Source organism: Poromitra crassiceps (assembly GCF_964638095.1).
Source record: "Poromitra crassiceps genome assembly, chromosome: 30".
Classification (NCBI taxonomy): domain Eukaryota; kingdom Metazoa; phylum Chordata; class Actinopteri; order Beryciformes; family Melamphaidae; genus Poromitra; species Poromitra crassiceps.
The window spans coordinates 14,086,206-14,102,899 of record NC_139652.1 but is presented as its reverse complement, the minus strand read 5'-3'; the positions used below and the strand labels follow the sequence as shown (position 1 = coordinate 14,102,899).

Below are 16,694 nucleotides of genomic sequence, written 5' to 3'. Positions count from 1 at the left end.
TTTAAGATTCCTACCTAGACCTTCACTCATCAGTTGCCTAATCTCTAGCAACGAAAGCAATGTTGTGCAACAGTGTATAAAGTATTAGCAGAGTAAGAACTAGGTAACAGAGCCCTCCAGTGGATAATACTGATATTGCACCGTACAAGGCAACCCTGTCACATTTGCTATGACCTGTGTTAAGCAGTGTTGACAAAATACATGAATAGAATATTCAGACATTGTTCTAATTAAAATCACTTTATTTATACAGTTTCATTGCATTCTCAATCAAGTTTAAGGCAAACCTAGTGGTGTTTTAAAAGCATGTTGATACTGATTGGCTTATGATACACTTCAGTCAACAGCAAATCCAAATCCAAGTGAAAGATGTATTCACATTGATTTCCTGTGTCATAATGACTAATGGCTTTCTCACTCATTCATTTCTTCTGTCTTCCTTTTGGTGTTCACTCCTACTCCAATGAAAATTAATTGACTTAGAACAGTGGTACATATACCCGACAACCCAAAGTGGTCTACAAACAGTCTGAACTAGACTCTGTTAAATTAAGCCTATTACAAACTACAGGAGATTTTCTTGTCGCTCATTTGAAGAAGAAAAAAGGAGAGATTAACTGTCTAAGAAGCATATAAATTAACTCAAGAGCCTCCTGTTGAAGAAGAAGTTGTACTATTGCATTAAAAAAGTTTCTATAGAAAATACTTGGAATGTATAAGGAAGTATTATACAAAATTCAATCTGTCATTATTTGGCTGGAGGGCAACATCTTCAGTGACAGTCCTCTGGTACATTGCAGGTTTATGGGTGAAGTCGGTGACACAAAGACAGAGAGAGAAAAACACTGTTCCAAGTGGATTCACACTGTGCTATACAATAATGTACACATTTAGGGACCGACTGTTAAGCTTGACAAAAGTGAGCTCTCGCAAAAACACCAGGGCCTGGGGAATAGTGACACTGCCAGAAGATCGGGCGGGGGGTCCACGGCGTCGTCATGTGGGAAGGGAGTTTTGGTCCGAGCTGCAGAAACCTGCACACAGCACTCATGGAAGGTGTCCAGAAGCTGGGATCTACACCCTCAACTCCTCAGAATCCCTCATCCCAATCCTCAATCCCTCACAAACTATCAGTCCAGTTCGTTTCAGGGTCTTCCCTCGACATCACAAACACACACGTCTGTCTTCGTGCTCCGAGACATCCAAGGCCAGAGAGTGTGTCCTCTTCTTCTGCACGTCCCTCCATGCTTCTTTTCCAACAAAGCCATCTTTACTTACTCGTCATTTTTTGGACAGGAATTTCATCTTGTTTCCTGGAACAAAGAAGAAGAAAAAACACATCATTGATGGAGACAGGTGAAGGTTTGTAGATACCAGTGAGCCATTCTGTTGTGTGTTTGGACACTCATATACTGTAGTGCATGAGCGGTACAGTAAGGGTTTTTCTTGTAAGGGAGAGAGTGTAGGAGGAGGAGGAGGAGGAGGAGGAGGGGGGGTACAATAAATCTCACCTAGCCCCTTGAGGAATTTGTTAACACCTCGTTGTTCGCTCCCAGGCAGCGAGTCCAGATACTCCTGTGCTCTCACCTCAAACAGACCTGCACACAAAACAACACACAGTCAATCCAGCATTTACACACAACAAGAATCAAGATGCAGCCATTTATTGGTAGACTTCTAAGACGATACACATCTATACAAATCTAAATACTTCAAAGAAATACCTGATCTCAACTGGACTAACTTGGACAAATAAAGGTTAAATGCATTGAATACATTGTGTATCACATGAATCTCAAACTGAAAACCACCTCACAAAACAACAACAGCAGATACAGCAATGGGTTTAACATTGTTGTGTTGGATTGCAGCATCTAGGCCTATGGAACAACTTTCTGACATGCAATGAGAAATTATATATGCAATTAGGAAATATATTTAATTTCAATTTTGAAAGTAATGCACACTGGTACTGAAGGGATGCAGGCTGATGGAGAACATTTTCAGAAAAAAGTTAAGCTAAAAAAATTATCTGCCGTGGGACCACAGGTATTTAGACAAAGCACCCCGGCACTTCCTCTCTGTCGGTACCTCGGAGTCCCTGCCTGCGGAGCTCCCTCTCTTGGGTGAAGCCGGTGAACATCTGGGTCTCCATGAAAACCTCCAGGAACCTCCTCAGGCTCTTGGAGGTCACCGCCTTGCGAAAGGCCTCGCGCTGGAAGGACGAGGAGGAGGAGGAGGAGGAGGGGGTGGGCGTGGAGGGAGAGGAGATGGACGACTCCTCCTCCCGCTCGGCTCCGCCCATGAAGAGGGAGTAGTGACCCACCATCTCCACGAAGAAACGCACAAAGGCCTCCGACACCACCGTGCTGAGGCAGCAGGAGTCTGGGAGGAGGCAGGAGAGAGAGAGAGAGCCAGGAGGAAGTGACAGAGAAACGCTTAGATTTAGTCATAGAAGGTAAAGCGGCAAAAAGTGCAGGTAGGATTTCTGCCTTTTTTTTCAGAGGGGGGGACGACAACTCTCTACCCATTGGAATTTCCATACGTGTAGACACTCTACTGCCTACACATTCCCTTTCACCTGCTCAACAACAGAGGACAGTGCTACGAGCAAACGGCCAGTGCCCCCTAAGACATTTACTACGGCCTCGTTCTCAAGGCAAAAAAAGAAGAAGTATTATTACAGTATTTTGCATAGTTATGTATTACCTCTTCGCTAGATGTTCCTGTTGGATCTGTGCTCTGATTAGCTAGCTTACTTCTCTCTACTGTGAACATGTGAGATGATGTGACTTGTGTCAATTCGTGCCGATTACAGGCAACCATAAGTCAAAGGGACAGGTGGAGACTGTGCAAGAGCTCTGTGTAGGAGGAGACCGCTCTGCAATTCCTACTGGTCACTGATAGAGGCGGACAGAGGTCATAGATTACTTAAAGCCATTGTTGTATAATTTGACATTTTGGTTTGTATGTTACATAAATATTGCTCTGCTATTTCCTTTCAAAGTGAATTGTGTGGCTAAGGTATCTGACCAATTCATGTGAACATGTAGGGTCAGGGGGATTCACTCTATGTTGTCAATGTCCTCCTATTTTCCTTCAAATTGACCAACTATGACTTTAATGTGTGGCTACAATATCTATCCACAACAGCAGAGGGCGCCACTGGTCCAAACTCAAATAAATTGATAGTATATTTCTGGTGAAAACAGAAGTCTAATATAAATGGAAGCAATAGTAAAGGGTTCTCACCACTGGGGAGATCTGCTTTATCACAGGCCAGCTCCTTCCTCTTGTCCAGCACATGCTCCAGTGCAGCCTGCAGCTTGTGGGGAAGAATGGAGTCCTCATCGTCCAGCTAGAGAGGTGAGTGGCAAGTAAATGTATTTAAAATATTGACATAAGATAACATAAGATAACATAAGATAACATAACATAACATAACATAACATAGCATAACATAACGGTTATGGAATGACCTCCCAGAGGAGATCAGGGAAGCGACCACACTGTCATCTTTTAACACGTTCACTGCCAATGACGAGTTGACTCGTCAAACACAATCCAACCGTTCACTGCCAATGACGAGTTGACTCGTCAAAAAAAAAAATTTTTTTTTTTTGACGGTGCTACGTGGATCAATGCCCCCCCGTCTCCTATAAAAATATTGGAAGTATTGAATTAGTATAATCTATTTTACCGACCAACTAAGTGGCGACAGTGCTCTCCCGACAGAGAGAAAGGCAACCAAAAACAGCCGCGGGAGAAAGCCATTCTCAAGGAAATGGCTTGGCGATTTTACAGTCATCAGTCACCAGACTCGCCCGAGAGCGGCCGCGCCAGCAGAGCAGCACACCGAGAGCGGAGAGCGGTGCTGGCGTGGGGGATTGCAAATTTGCATAATAGATTATGGGTGAAACACACTTTGAAACACCCGCAGAAAGGCCAGAATCGCACGCATTCCGAAAACCCAGAAACGAACGAGCCTCATTCTCATACTGTAGGCGAAAACGCTTTCACGCTGCTGCACACGGGCGGGTGGGTTCCAAAAATAGACTGGGTGGGCAGCATAAAGCCTAGAATCGCACAAAGCTTCATCAAAGCTCTCAACCGAAAATCCAAGAAACGATTGAGTCCTATCCACAGTCCACACTCGCCACACTCGCCGACGAGGGGCCGCCAGAGAGGGAGGCTGCTCACTGCTCAGACAGGCAGGAGAAACTGGCTTGTGACAAACGCCACCAGACACGCCCACGGAGGGAGGAGTTTAAGGGAGAGGGTGTTCAGAACTATATTGTTCAGATGTCTGATCTCTCACTGATGCCAAAAATAAATGGTTAAAGTGACTGTTCTGCCTGTTTGATTGAATTTCACAAAACTGCGATTATCTCAGCTTCCTGTCTCAGACACTGAAACCATGCTGTACTCAACGGCTAATATCTACATAACTACTAACTCTACAAACTAACTCTTTTAGACAGAGAAAGCACACATTCTATTAGTACTTTTGTGAACTTCGTGTTCACAAAGTCCAAGCAGAAAATTATCCTCGGCTCTTGTAAAATGAGCCAGAATCCTCAAAAAACGGCTTGGCAGAAGCTACCTACAGTAAAAAAAAAATGGCTGGCAGTGAATGTGTTAAGTCACGTCTGAAAACTCACTATTTTAGACTTGCTTTTTATTGATCTTATTGTGATTTTATTGTTTTATTCCTCCTGGTTTTTCATTATTACACTTTTACATGTATATTTTATGTCTACCTAGTGTCTTTTAATTGTATGCAATTTTATGTATTGTCTGCCTTCTGCCTTTTTTGAAAAGCTTTTGAAAAGCGCGATATAAATAAAGGTATTAACATAACATAACATAACATAACATAACATAACATAACATAACATAACAGCATAATTGTATTCAGAGCTAGTCACAACACAATGGATTTGAAGTATGAGCTAACTCATGTGTGCCATGGCCATCTGTTCACATAAACAGTGCTGTTATGTCTATAGTATGTTTCTATGCATTGTACCTGACGCAGGAAGCGGCTGTTGCCGAGGTCGACCACCAGGACCTGAGGGAAGAACAGAGGGGAGGTGATGTCATTTCCTGGAGCCATTGTCCGTTGGAGGAAAGAGTCGGAGATCAAGGGGCACCCAAGTCGGTATATCACAGATTTAAAAAAAAAAGACTGGTGTCACCTCTTCGATGGGCAGATCTTTGAGTCGAGGCAGAGAGCTGGAGAGCAGGCCCACAATAAAGGGCGTGGGGGTGCAGACGATATCCAACATGGAGGGCGGCAGCACCGGGATGTAGGTGTGCTGCCAGGTGAAGGGGTAGAGGAGAGCCACCACTGCATGACAACACTGAGACAAGGTGCTGGAGAGAGAGAGAGAGAGAGAGAGAGAGAGAGAGGTCAGCACTCATACAATCTGGGCAGTGGGCACCCAGAGTCCATCAGTCTGACGACTAATATGACTCTGGGACAGATTAGTGTCCTCTAGAGAGAGAGAGTGGCGTCAGCGGAGGACCAAAATGTGAGACTCATTAGCCAATGAACAGCCAGGAATGGGTCTCGTGCTACTTTTGCATGCTAAAATAAAGCTGATAATGTACAATTTGATTCAAGGGGGGGGGGGAAACCCTTTCAGAGTACAACACTAACTGTCTATTTTGCTGCAACTCGACAGTGCTGCTTAATCCAGGACCTTACTTCCTGGAACTCTTGAGAGTAAAAAAAACTGGTCCATTGGAGTGAATGGAGATGTCGGAACTCTTCTATCTAGACGGCTCTGGGACAGATATATCAGGGTTTCTGCTGTAGAGCCCCACCCCTTCCGTCATTGTGTACACTCTGATGATGTCTCATATGCAGCTATTTATTATTATTATTGGGTGAAATGTGGTCTGGACCTACAATCGATCAGCTCCACCTCCATTCTCGTGTCTATTGGACTGTAATCCAATAGACACATAGTCCAACACATAGTCCGTGCCAAGACTGTAGAAGTCTTGGCGCGGACATCCACTATACAGTGGAAACAACCCCGACATATATCAGCCGTCTGTCCCAGTCATATTAGTCGTCAGACTGATAGATTCTGGCTTCCCAGATTGGCACTCATATAACACTGTGCACGATAACTCATAATAGTTACTCATAATATTATGTCATATTATAGAAAATAATGCTTTCACAGAAAACTAGAAAAGTCTTTCATAAACCTACCCACGGAGTATTGAATACTCGCTCTTTCATCAATTTATGATCTTCAGTGCATTGAAGTGCTAGAATTGACCTCTTTGGTGGGCCTCGTCTAGTTCTACTCCAGTTATTGACGGTTGATTTAGTTGATTTCCTACATTTCCCAGAATTACTTCCAATAAGCACCGCCATGAACTTGCACAGTGGGAGTTTTTCCACTCAAGAAAAAGTGCCCCTTACTCAAAACCCCAACAAAGGATTGCGGCAGCAATGCATTGTGGTCTATTGAGGCTTCAGTCAGTAAAGAAATTGGCATCTCTCTGACTCTTCTATAATGGATTTCTCCCTGTAGGATTGTTGAATGTTGGTGCAAAATGGAGGCTATATAAGAAGGTCTGATTGTTTTCCAGTGATGTTTTAGATAGTTGAGACAATGTCCTCCTATAGAACTCCATTGTCACAACACAGGAAACTCCTCAACATCATCCACAGTCACAGGATTAGGAAGAATACCAGATACCAGAAATGCAAGGCAGATCACCAACAGCCTTTTCCTCTATTTGCCCACTGTTAACATGTTTTACTAAGGTGGATATCCCCCCTTTAACTGCCCCAAATACTACTCTACTACAAGGTAGAGTCTACTCTCTACCACAAGATGGTGCTAGACCGTCTCAACACATACCGCCTCCTGCCACCCATTTCTTCGTTTGGAACAGACTGTGAGCAATTCATTTGCGTTGGCCTGTTCTTACTGTGAGAAGAATGCTAAAGAGCATCTTTTAGAGGAGTGATGTAACACTTGTAAAAAGTATACAGCGGCAGCAGAACACACTCGCCCCCACACTGTTAACTTAATGCCTCCCGTGTGTGTGTGTGTGTGTGTGTGTGTGTGTGTGTGCGCACACTGCACCTGGTCTCAGTTAATTCATTCAAAAAGTGATGGAGGACGCCAAGTTTCCACTCCACGCTAGAAAATGTGCAATGAGTCGTGATCTACTTATGAGGTCTGAGATATGCTTCTCATGCTAAAGTACCTTTTAAACAGCAATGCAAAGACATAAGAGGGAAGCAGGGATCCGAATCAGAGTTTCTGGCCATGTACCGTCAAAAACGTGGTTTAATTATCTTGCCCAAAGCACCAGGTGGATGTTATTTGAACTAAATTGGGATACAACGAGCGTTTCCGCTGAGCCCCGCAAGGTAAACCAGGTGTAGCTCGACAGTAAAAAAAAAAAAAATCAAGAAAACCCAAATTACACTTTGTGACCCTGACCGCAGTGCTAACCTACCTACCAAGCGTAAGAGTTAAAACTTTTCAGTGAATCGTGTGGGCGTGCACACATGTTAGCTCTGGAGCCGTCTCCTAAAAAGTCCTAACTCCTTCTATCTGGCGTCCGTGACAGTTTTCCAGAGAGAGAAATGATAGTTCCCCAGACGACTGTATAACACAACAGCATTCCTTCCTTTAACACTTGCTCGCTCTCTTCCAGCAGCCTCTCTGTCGACTTGATGTCTCTCCGTCACGTCCTTCACACTCGTCTTCCTCTCTCCAGCGTCGTCGTGCCTCTCCTTCGCTCGCTGCTCTGATCATAACAACTAGGAGTGTCTCTGTGTGAGCCCAACTAGGAGTGTCACTGTGTGAGCCCAACTAGGAGTATCACTGTGTGAGCCCAGAGAGGATGTTTACCCCCTCCTTCAAATTACAAGTATCACTATATTTACCTTTAAATCAAATAGTAGGATGGTTTAGTTATGAACTCACTTCTGGTCTGTGAGGATAAACCAGAGAATCTCACAAGAACATACAAGGACATTCATGACAAACAGCTGGTCACTGAACAGCTGTTACAGCAGACAGGGAATCAAACACATGAAATCTGTATACACCATACTCCTCAGCCATATGGATACGGAAACAAACCTCCACACTCCTCATAGCTGAGTGCGCTGAGAATGGAACTGATCTGCTTCTGAAGTAACAATTTCCGAACTAACTGAAGCTTCACTTGAGACCATCGTCAAATGAAGTTATAAGGAGACACCAGACAAACGGCTCGTGTCATACTGAAGGCCAATGCGTGAAACAGTCAACGGGAATCAGACCCACGGCTTCATGGTGACATTTGTGACAGCACACACACATCAGGATAAAAGGTTGTTTTTTTGGAGAGAGAGAAAACATAATAATAACTTTTTTCATAATGTGCTAGTTTCGATGGTGAAGAACGCACTCAAGAATTAACAAACAACAGTTTTAGGATCACTAAATATTTAAAATTGGTTAGCAACCTAAGCTTGTTCAGGGCAAGGGTGATTTTGTTTGAATGTTGCTTTTAGGAGCACGAACGTTCAAATTAATCTTCAACAGTATACCTGAGTTTGTCGGCAGTGAAGATGATCCTGCGCTCCAGCAGCAGGGAGGCAAACACCCGCAGAAGCAGACGCAGACTCAGCGAGGAGAAGAGACATTCAAAGTCCACGTGCTCCAGACGGGAGTCGGACGGCCGACACAGCTCTATCACCTGGAGAAGAGAGAGAGAGAGAAACAGAATATAAGACATTGATGCACACAACCTCACATGTGCACAGTCACACAAACATGTTACTATTCTATTTAGCAGTAGTCATTCCAACGTTGCATCTATGCTTTAGCTCTCATAGCCCTGGATATTTTTGGCAAAGCTCATCCCAGTTTTAGACACCTTATGACAATGCAGCTGTAAATATGATATGCACTAGAGAAGTACGGGATAATAATGAGACATTTTTGTCATTTACCCCAGAAGATATAGACGGTTTTAACTTGACAACAAAAACATTCTAAATTGAACCCCCGCTCACTTCCTGTTGCAGTGTTTGCTATGGACATAAAAGAAAAAAAAACATTCAAGTGCAGGACTGACCATTCCGTGAAAACCGTCTATACAGCTGAGCAGCGAAAACAAAAGTAACGATGTCGAGTGAATATTTCTGCAGTTTGCCGAATGCTGAGAAAAAGGAAGTGCTGTGGGGTTGCGCTCTGGTGAAAACCGTCTATAGTCTAAGAAATAACTTTCATTTGTAAACACTAAAGGGCTTCCCAACCTTCTTTGGCTTGTGACCCCACTTTGACGTCACAAAAATCTAGAGACCCCAAGACATTACAATTCCCGTACTATCATCAATGACATCATCAGTGATGCCACATGTACAGTAACACTATGCTGACTTTTTCCTCAGAATTCTGATTTTAATCTGAGAATTCTGACTTTAATCTCAGAATTCTATCTCAGAATTCGGACTTTAATTTCAGAATTAAAACCTTTTCTCAAAATTCGGACATTAATTTTTTCACATGTAGCCCTAATCCTCTTCGGTAGTTTTAAATTGTGTGTAGTGTTTTTTTTGCGTGTGTTTTCCTCCCCAGTCGACCTGATTTGAATTCCAGGCAACTCCATTTGGGGTCACAACCCCAAGGTTGGGAACCCCTGACCTACAGTGTGTAGCCTAACTTCATCCTAGATGCCTGCAACGTCAAATAGCTCAGCGGGATGCATTTGTCTGATTCATTTTTTGGATAAAGGGCCTCCAAAGATGGCACAGACCGTAACGGTGCAAACAGTGATTCTCACCGTCTTCCCACCATCTCTCACCTCTGTCCCAGAGCCAGGTAGGAAGTTCTTGACGGTGATGGTCCGTCCCGGAGCAGGGAAGGGGGCCTCCATGATGCCCCGCATGAAAGGCTGCACCAGGGCAGGAGAGATGGCCCTCCTCTTCTCCACTTCATCCAGGATCTGAGGAATGAGACAAACCAGGAGGCAGTAGAATTTTAATATTGATACTGTATATATCTATATGAGCATTGATATGCAGAGGCTATCTGGGTACTTGTGGGCCAATGGTTTTTGATCCCTGTCATGCTGGTTTTCATTCTAGCCATCTAATCAGAGACTGATGTACACATGGGATGCCAGGTGAATGCAGTTATGAAGGGACAAAAAAAAAGTGATTTATTTTGCACAATATATTCTCACACATATCCGAAAACTGTAAACAGTTTAGCAGGCATTCATTTAGTTTGACATTTATTGAGAGTTGATTTGAGTTCAGTTGTGGACCAGTGATGTCATTCATCATGCAAACACAAATGACATCACAACTTAACTCAAAATAACTCTCAATAACTGGCAAACTAAATGAATGGATACTGTATGTGTGAGATTATGTGCAAAAGAAATCAGTACTGAAAATCGGCGGAGCGTTCCTTTAAGTTGTACTCTGGGTCCCAAGAACTACTGTTCTAAGTTCATCTTTTTCAATATTGTAGTGTAAATGAAAACATCCAACCAGTTTGTTTGTATTCATAAAGACAGGTTTTTTTGCTTCTGCAAATCATATCAAAAGGTTTTTCTCATGGAAATGTTTATTTATGATGTAATTACCATGTCTTTGTAAAATGATATGGTTGATATGGTAATGATCAAAGTAATCATGTTCAGATAACACAACGTGATGAGGACACTGAGGAGCCTTTGACTGTTGCCATTACAAAGTGAATCACTCTTTTTGGCCAGTCAGCTGAAAGTGGAGACAGACCAGTGTTGGGAGTAACTAGTTACTTAGTAACTAGTTACTGTAACTTAATTACTTCTTGCAGTAACTAGTAATCAAACTAATTACTTTTCAAATTTAGTAACTCAGTTACAGTTACTGAAATAGTAACTGGGCTAGTTACTAGTTACTTTAGGACATGAAAATAATGGACAACTTCAGAGGATTATCCGGTTTCTGATCATCAGACCTAGTCCGGGGAGAGAGCTGCAGCTGCAGCCAGAGCCCCAGAGGCTAATTACCTTGATAGGCTATAAGCTTCCCCAATAAGTGAATGTTCAAAGCCACACTGTGGCACAGCAACACTAACATAATGTGTGCATTAATAACAATCAAAGCAGACTTTTAAAAGTAACGCAAAAGTTACTTTTCCTAGTAACTAATTACTTTGAAGTAACTAGTAACTTTAAAGTAATTAAATTACTTTTTGAGAGAAGTAACTAGTAACTGTAACTAATTACCAATTTTCAGTAACTTGCCCAACACTGAGACAGACAAATATGTAAAAGTCAATACAGCAATATGGCTCACAGCTCACTGTGAACAGATGGGAATTCATGAGTGGGAGAAAATGTGTGTAACATGCCCCCCCCCACCCACCCACCCACCCAATGCACTGTGTGCATCTATGTTGTATCTAATACACCTACTGTGCTACACATCTGTACAGCGTTAACTTGTGTAGCTGATCTGATACAGATGCACCATATTCAGTGTACCATGAACACTGAGTACTTCCAATGCAGAAGCAGCAATCAATCTATGTTTGCCTTCTTCTATAACAGCAGATATATTTACCCGCCTACTACGCCCATCATTCCACGCATACAGAACTTTAGCAATGACATGTGTACACGATGCACATTGCACACATATTTATGTACAGCACACATCGACAAACATCTGAATCTGAGGCTCATTACAGAGAACCTATTCTGCTAAAGTAACCACATCAGCTGCAGTCAACATGTGCGTCTCTGTGCTGGAGCCAGGGCCTACAAAGCTGTGTGTGGGAGAGAGGCTACCAGGGAGAGGGAGGGTGGGGCCCTGTGGGTACCGTGGGTGTTACCGCTCGGCACTCTTCATGTGGGGTCCCACTCTCTTCCCACTCGGAAGAGAGTGTGTGTGTGTGTGCGGGCGTGTGTGTGTGTGCATGTTGTGAGAGTGTGTGTGCATGTGTGTGTGAGAGTGTGCAGTTCACTAAAACATGCCATTTCACCACAGAGGAGCTGGTTGGGTTTAGGCATGGGGTCATAGGGTCATGAGGTTATGCTTAGGGTTAGGTGACGGTCAAGGCTGTCGTAAAGTCGTGAAAAGTGATGAGATGACGCAATGCAAGCCAACGAGAATGAGCATCAGCCGCACAAAACAGGACGTAAGGCACGAAATGCCATGTTTTTCTGGAGTCCCGTGCAAAACATGAATTCTGTGCCATTTAATTCCAATTGATGCAAATGGTGTACCGCAGGAATGAGTTTGGAATGACCTGGGTTAGGGCATTTATTTATTTAATTTATTTATTTATTTAGTTATTGGCACTTCTGGTTCCTTCGTCTAAAGCTGTGTTCACACAGAGATATTTATTTTTCGCTCTGTCGCTTGATTCAACCCTTTGGAATCGCTCTGTCGCTCTGTTTAAATCGCTCATCAACAGGCACACGAATTGACGGACATGTGGGGGCTATAACGTTATGCAATGTCATGCTGTTTGTCCACTACGAGCCACCGTCGTTGTTTACAAGCTAAGCCTATCAGCGTGCTCCTAATGCGAGCTCCATACCGGTAGGACAGACTTCACTTCATGTCAGCTGTCAGCCTGTCAATGCACAATAAACCAGCGGTTTGTTCCAAGCCAGCGTGATCCTTGACTCGCTCTCACACGGCAGCCAATCAGTGTTGAACAGCGAGCGACTGATGCCAGCGTATTTTCGCTCGAGTTGGGATATTTCATCTCGGGCGACGAGCGTATTTTCTCCCTATCGCTCTGTCTCTGCCACTCGGACGCCCAGCGATTTTTCTCCCGGGCGAATATATGCTCAATCGCTCGTTTGCATTGACTTTGTATGTAAACTCGATGCCAGCGAAAAACTTTAATAGGTCGGTGTGAACGCAGCTTAAAAGTCAATGGATTTTTGTATGGGAATTTCAGTTAAATGCCTCAAATAAGGTCAGTGGTTAACAAAAGTTTATGAAACGGCAAACTTCGTGTTCAGCAAGTTCATCTTCACAAATGAGGACCACTTTTATGACTTCTGAAGCCTCTTCTGAAAATCACGATTTAAAAAAAAATCACATTTACTCTTCAAAAGTCATAAAAGTCAAAAGTAATTTGTGAAGATTATCTTGGTAAACAGAAAGTTTGCCATTTCATGAACTTTTGTTAACCACAGACCTTATTTCCGACATTTAACCGAAATCCAATTGACTTTTACACAAAGGAACCAGGAAGTGCAGGGACTTCTGGGTTAAGCCTACAAAAATACGTCAGCCCTGCGGCACTCTATAATGGATTGTAACTGTGTGTTTGTAGGCCTACTTGTGTGTAATTGTGTTCATGCTCGTGCACAGTGCACACTGTTACCTTAGAGAAGAGGTCGAAGCAGCCCAGGCGGCTGACGATGCAGTAGACCTCAGGAAGCCTCCGGCCTTTACCGCTGGGCTGTGGACAGCCAGCAAGAAACAGACAGTCAAGCCTCAGAACAACAGTGTTACAAGACTGCTAACCGAAATACAGCTAGAGACTGCTCACCCAAATACAGCTAGACTGCTCACCTAAATACAGCTAGAGACTGCTCACCCAAATACAGCTAGAGACTGCTCACCCAAATACAGCTAGACTGCTCACCCAAATACAGCTAGAGACTGCTCACCCAAATACAGCTAGACTGCTCACCTAAATACAGCTAGACTGCTCACCCAAATACAGCTAGAGACTGCTCACCTAAATACAGCTAGACTGCTCACCCAAATACAGCTAGAGACTGCTCACCCAAATACAGCTAGAGACTGCTCACCCAAATACAGCTAGAGACTGCTCACCTAAATACAGCTAGAGACTGCTCACCTAAATACAGCTAGACTGCTCACCCAAATACAGCTAGAGACTGCTCACCCAAATACAGCTAGAGACTGCTCACCCAAATACAGCTAGACTGCTAACCCAAATACAGCTAGAGACTGCTCACCTAAATACAGCTAGACTGCTCACCCAAATACAGCTAGAGACTGCTCACCTAAATACAGCTAGAGACTGCTCACCCAAATACAGCTAGACTGCTCACCCAAATACAGCTAGAGACTGCTCACCCAAATACAGCTAGAGACTGCTCACCTAAATACAGCTAGACTGCTCACCCAAATACAGCTAGAGACTGCTCACCCAAATACAGCTAGAGACTGCTCACCCAAATACAGCTAGAGACTGCTCACCTAAATACAGCTAGAGACTGCTCACCCAAATACAGCTAGAGACTGCTCACCTAAATACAGCTAGACTGCTCACCCAAATACAGCTAGAGACTGCTCACCCAAATACAGCTAGAGACTGCTCACCCAAATACAGCTAGAGACTGCTCACCTAAATACAGCTAGACTGCTCACCCAAATACAGCTAGAGACTGCTCACCCAAATACAGCTATAGAGACTGCTCACCTAAATACAGCTAGAGACTGCTCACTCAAATACAGCTAGAGACTGCTCACCTAAATACAGCTAGAGACTGCTCACCTAAATACAGCTAGAGACTGCTCACCCAAATACAGCTAGAGACTGCTCACCCAAATACAGCTAGAGACTGCTCACCCAAATACAGCTAGAGACTGCTCACCTAAATACAGCTAGACTGCTCACCCAAATACAGCTAGAGACTGCTCACCTAAATACAGCTAGAGACTGCTCACTCAAATACAGCTAGAGACTGCTCACCTAAATACAGCTAGAGACTGCTCACCTAAATACAGCTAGAGACTGCTCACCCAAATACAGCTAGAGACTGCTCACCCAAATACAGCTAGAGACTGCTCACCCAAATACAGCTAGAGACTGCTCACCCAAATACAGCTAGAGACTGCTCACCTAAATACAGCTAGACTGCTCACCCAAATACAGCTAGAGACTGCTCACCCAAATACAGCTAGAGACTGCTCACCCAAATACAGCTAGACTGCTCACCCAAATACAGCTAGAGACTGCTCACTCAAATACAGCTATAGAGACTGCTCACCTAAATACAGCTAGAGACTGCTCACCTAAATACAGCTAGAGACTGCTCACCCAAATACAGCTATAGAGACTGCTCACCTAAATACAGCTAGAGACTGCTCACCCAAATACAGCTAGACTGCTCACCTAAATACAGCTAGAGACTGCTCACTCAAATACAGCTAGACTGCTCACCTAAATACAGCTAGAGACTGCTCACTCAAATACAGCTAGAGACTGCTCACCTAAATACAGCTAGAGACTGCTCACTCAAATACAGCTATAGAGACTGCTCACCTAAATACAGCTAGAGACTGCTCACTCAAATACAGCTAGACTGCTCACCTAAATACAGCTAGAGACTGCTCACTCAAATACAGCTAGACTGCTCACCCAAATACAGCTAGAGACTGCTCACTCAAATACAGCTAGACTGCTCACCCAAATACAGCTAGAGACTGCTCACTCAAATACAGCTAGACTGCTCACCCAAATACAGCTAGAGACTGCTCACTCAAATACAGCTAGACTGCTCACTCAAATACAGCTAGAGACTGCTCACCCAAATACAGCTAGAGACTGCTCACTCAAATACAGCTAGACTGCTCACTCAAATACAGATAGACTGCTCACCCAAATACAGATAGACTGCTCACCCAAATACAGCTAGAGACTGCTCACCTAAATACAGCTAGAGACTGCTCACCCAAATACAGCTAGACTGCTCACCCAAATACAGCTAGAGACTGCTCACCCAAATACAGCTAGAGACTGCTCACCCAAATACAGCTAGAGACTGCTCACCCAAATACAGCTAGACTGCTCACCCAAATACAGCTAGACTGCTCACCCAAATACAGCTAGACTGCTCACCCAAATACAGCTAGACTGCTCACCCAAATACAGCTAGAGACTGCTCACCCAAATACAGCTAGAGACTGCTCACCCAAATACAGCTAGAGACTGCTCACCTAAATACAGCTAGAGACTGCTCACCCAAATACAGCTAGAGACTGCTCACCTAAATACAGCTAGAGACTGCTCACCCAAATACAGCTAGAGACTGCTCACCCAAATACAGCTAGAGACTGCTCACCCAAATACAGCTAGACTGCTCACCTAAATACAGCTAGAGACTGCTCACTCAAATACAGCTAGACTGCTCACCTAAATACAGCTAGAGACTGCTCACCTAAATACAGCTAGACTGCTCACCCAAATACAGCTAGAGACTGCTCACCCAAATACAGCTAGAGACTGCTCACCCAAATACAGCTAGACTGCTAACCCAAATACAGCTAGAGACTGCTCACCTAAATACAGCTAGACTGCTCACCCAAATACAGCTAGAGACTGCTCACCTAAATACAGCTAGAGACTGCTCACCCAAATACAGCTAGACTGCTCACCCAAATACAGCTAGAGACTGCTCACCCAAATACAGCTAGAGACTGCTCACCTAAATACAGCTAGACTGCTCACCCAAATACAGCTAGAGACTGCTCACCCAAATACAGCTAGAGACTGCTCACCCAAATACAGCTAGAGACTGCTCACCTAAATACAGCTAGAGACTGCTCACCCAAATACAGCTAGAGACTGCTCACCTAAATACAGCTAGACTGCTCACCCAAATACAGCTAGAGACTGCTCACCCAAATACAGCTAGAGACTGCTCACCCAAATACAGCTAGAGAC

The 16,694-nt window shown here is 43.9% G+C and overlaps 1 protein-coding gene across 1 annotated transcript in view; it reads right to left on the bottom strand.

The window, feature by feature from the left end:
• Positions 1-262: 262 nt before the first annotated feature.
• Positions 263-16,694, bottom strand: part of LOC310800696 (DENN domain-containing protein 2A) — a 73,619-nt gene continuing 57,187 nt past the window's right edge. Inside the window, exons 12-20 of the mRNA XM_083663309.1 lie at positions 13,377-13,454; positions 9,838-9,978; positions 8,579-8,727; positions 5,199-5,376; positions 5,030-5,071; positions 3,253-3,358; positions 2,092-2,385; positions 1,512-1,598; positions 263-1,313 (exon numbers count right to left, since the gene is read on the bottom strand). Of these exons, the coding sequence (XP_083519435.1) occupies positions 1,282-1,313; positions 1,512-1,598; positions 2,092-2,385; positions 3,253-3,358; positions 5,030-5,071; positions 5,199-5,376; positions 8,579-8,727; positions 9,838-9,978; positions 13,377-13,454 (1,107 nt within the window). The 3' untranslated portion in view covers positions 263-1,281. The remainder of the gene's footprint in view (positions 1,314-1,511; positions 1,599-2,091; positions 2,386-3,252; positions 3,359-5,029; positions 5,072-5,198; positions 5,377-8,578; positions 8,728-9,837; positions 9,979-13,376; positions 13,455-16,694) is intronic.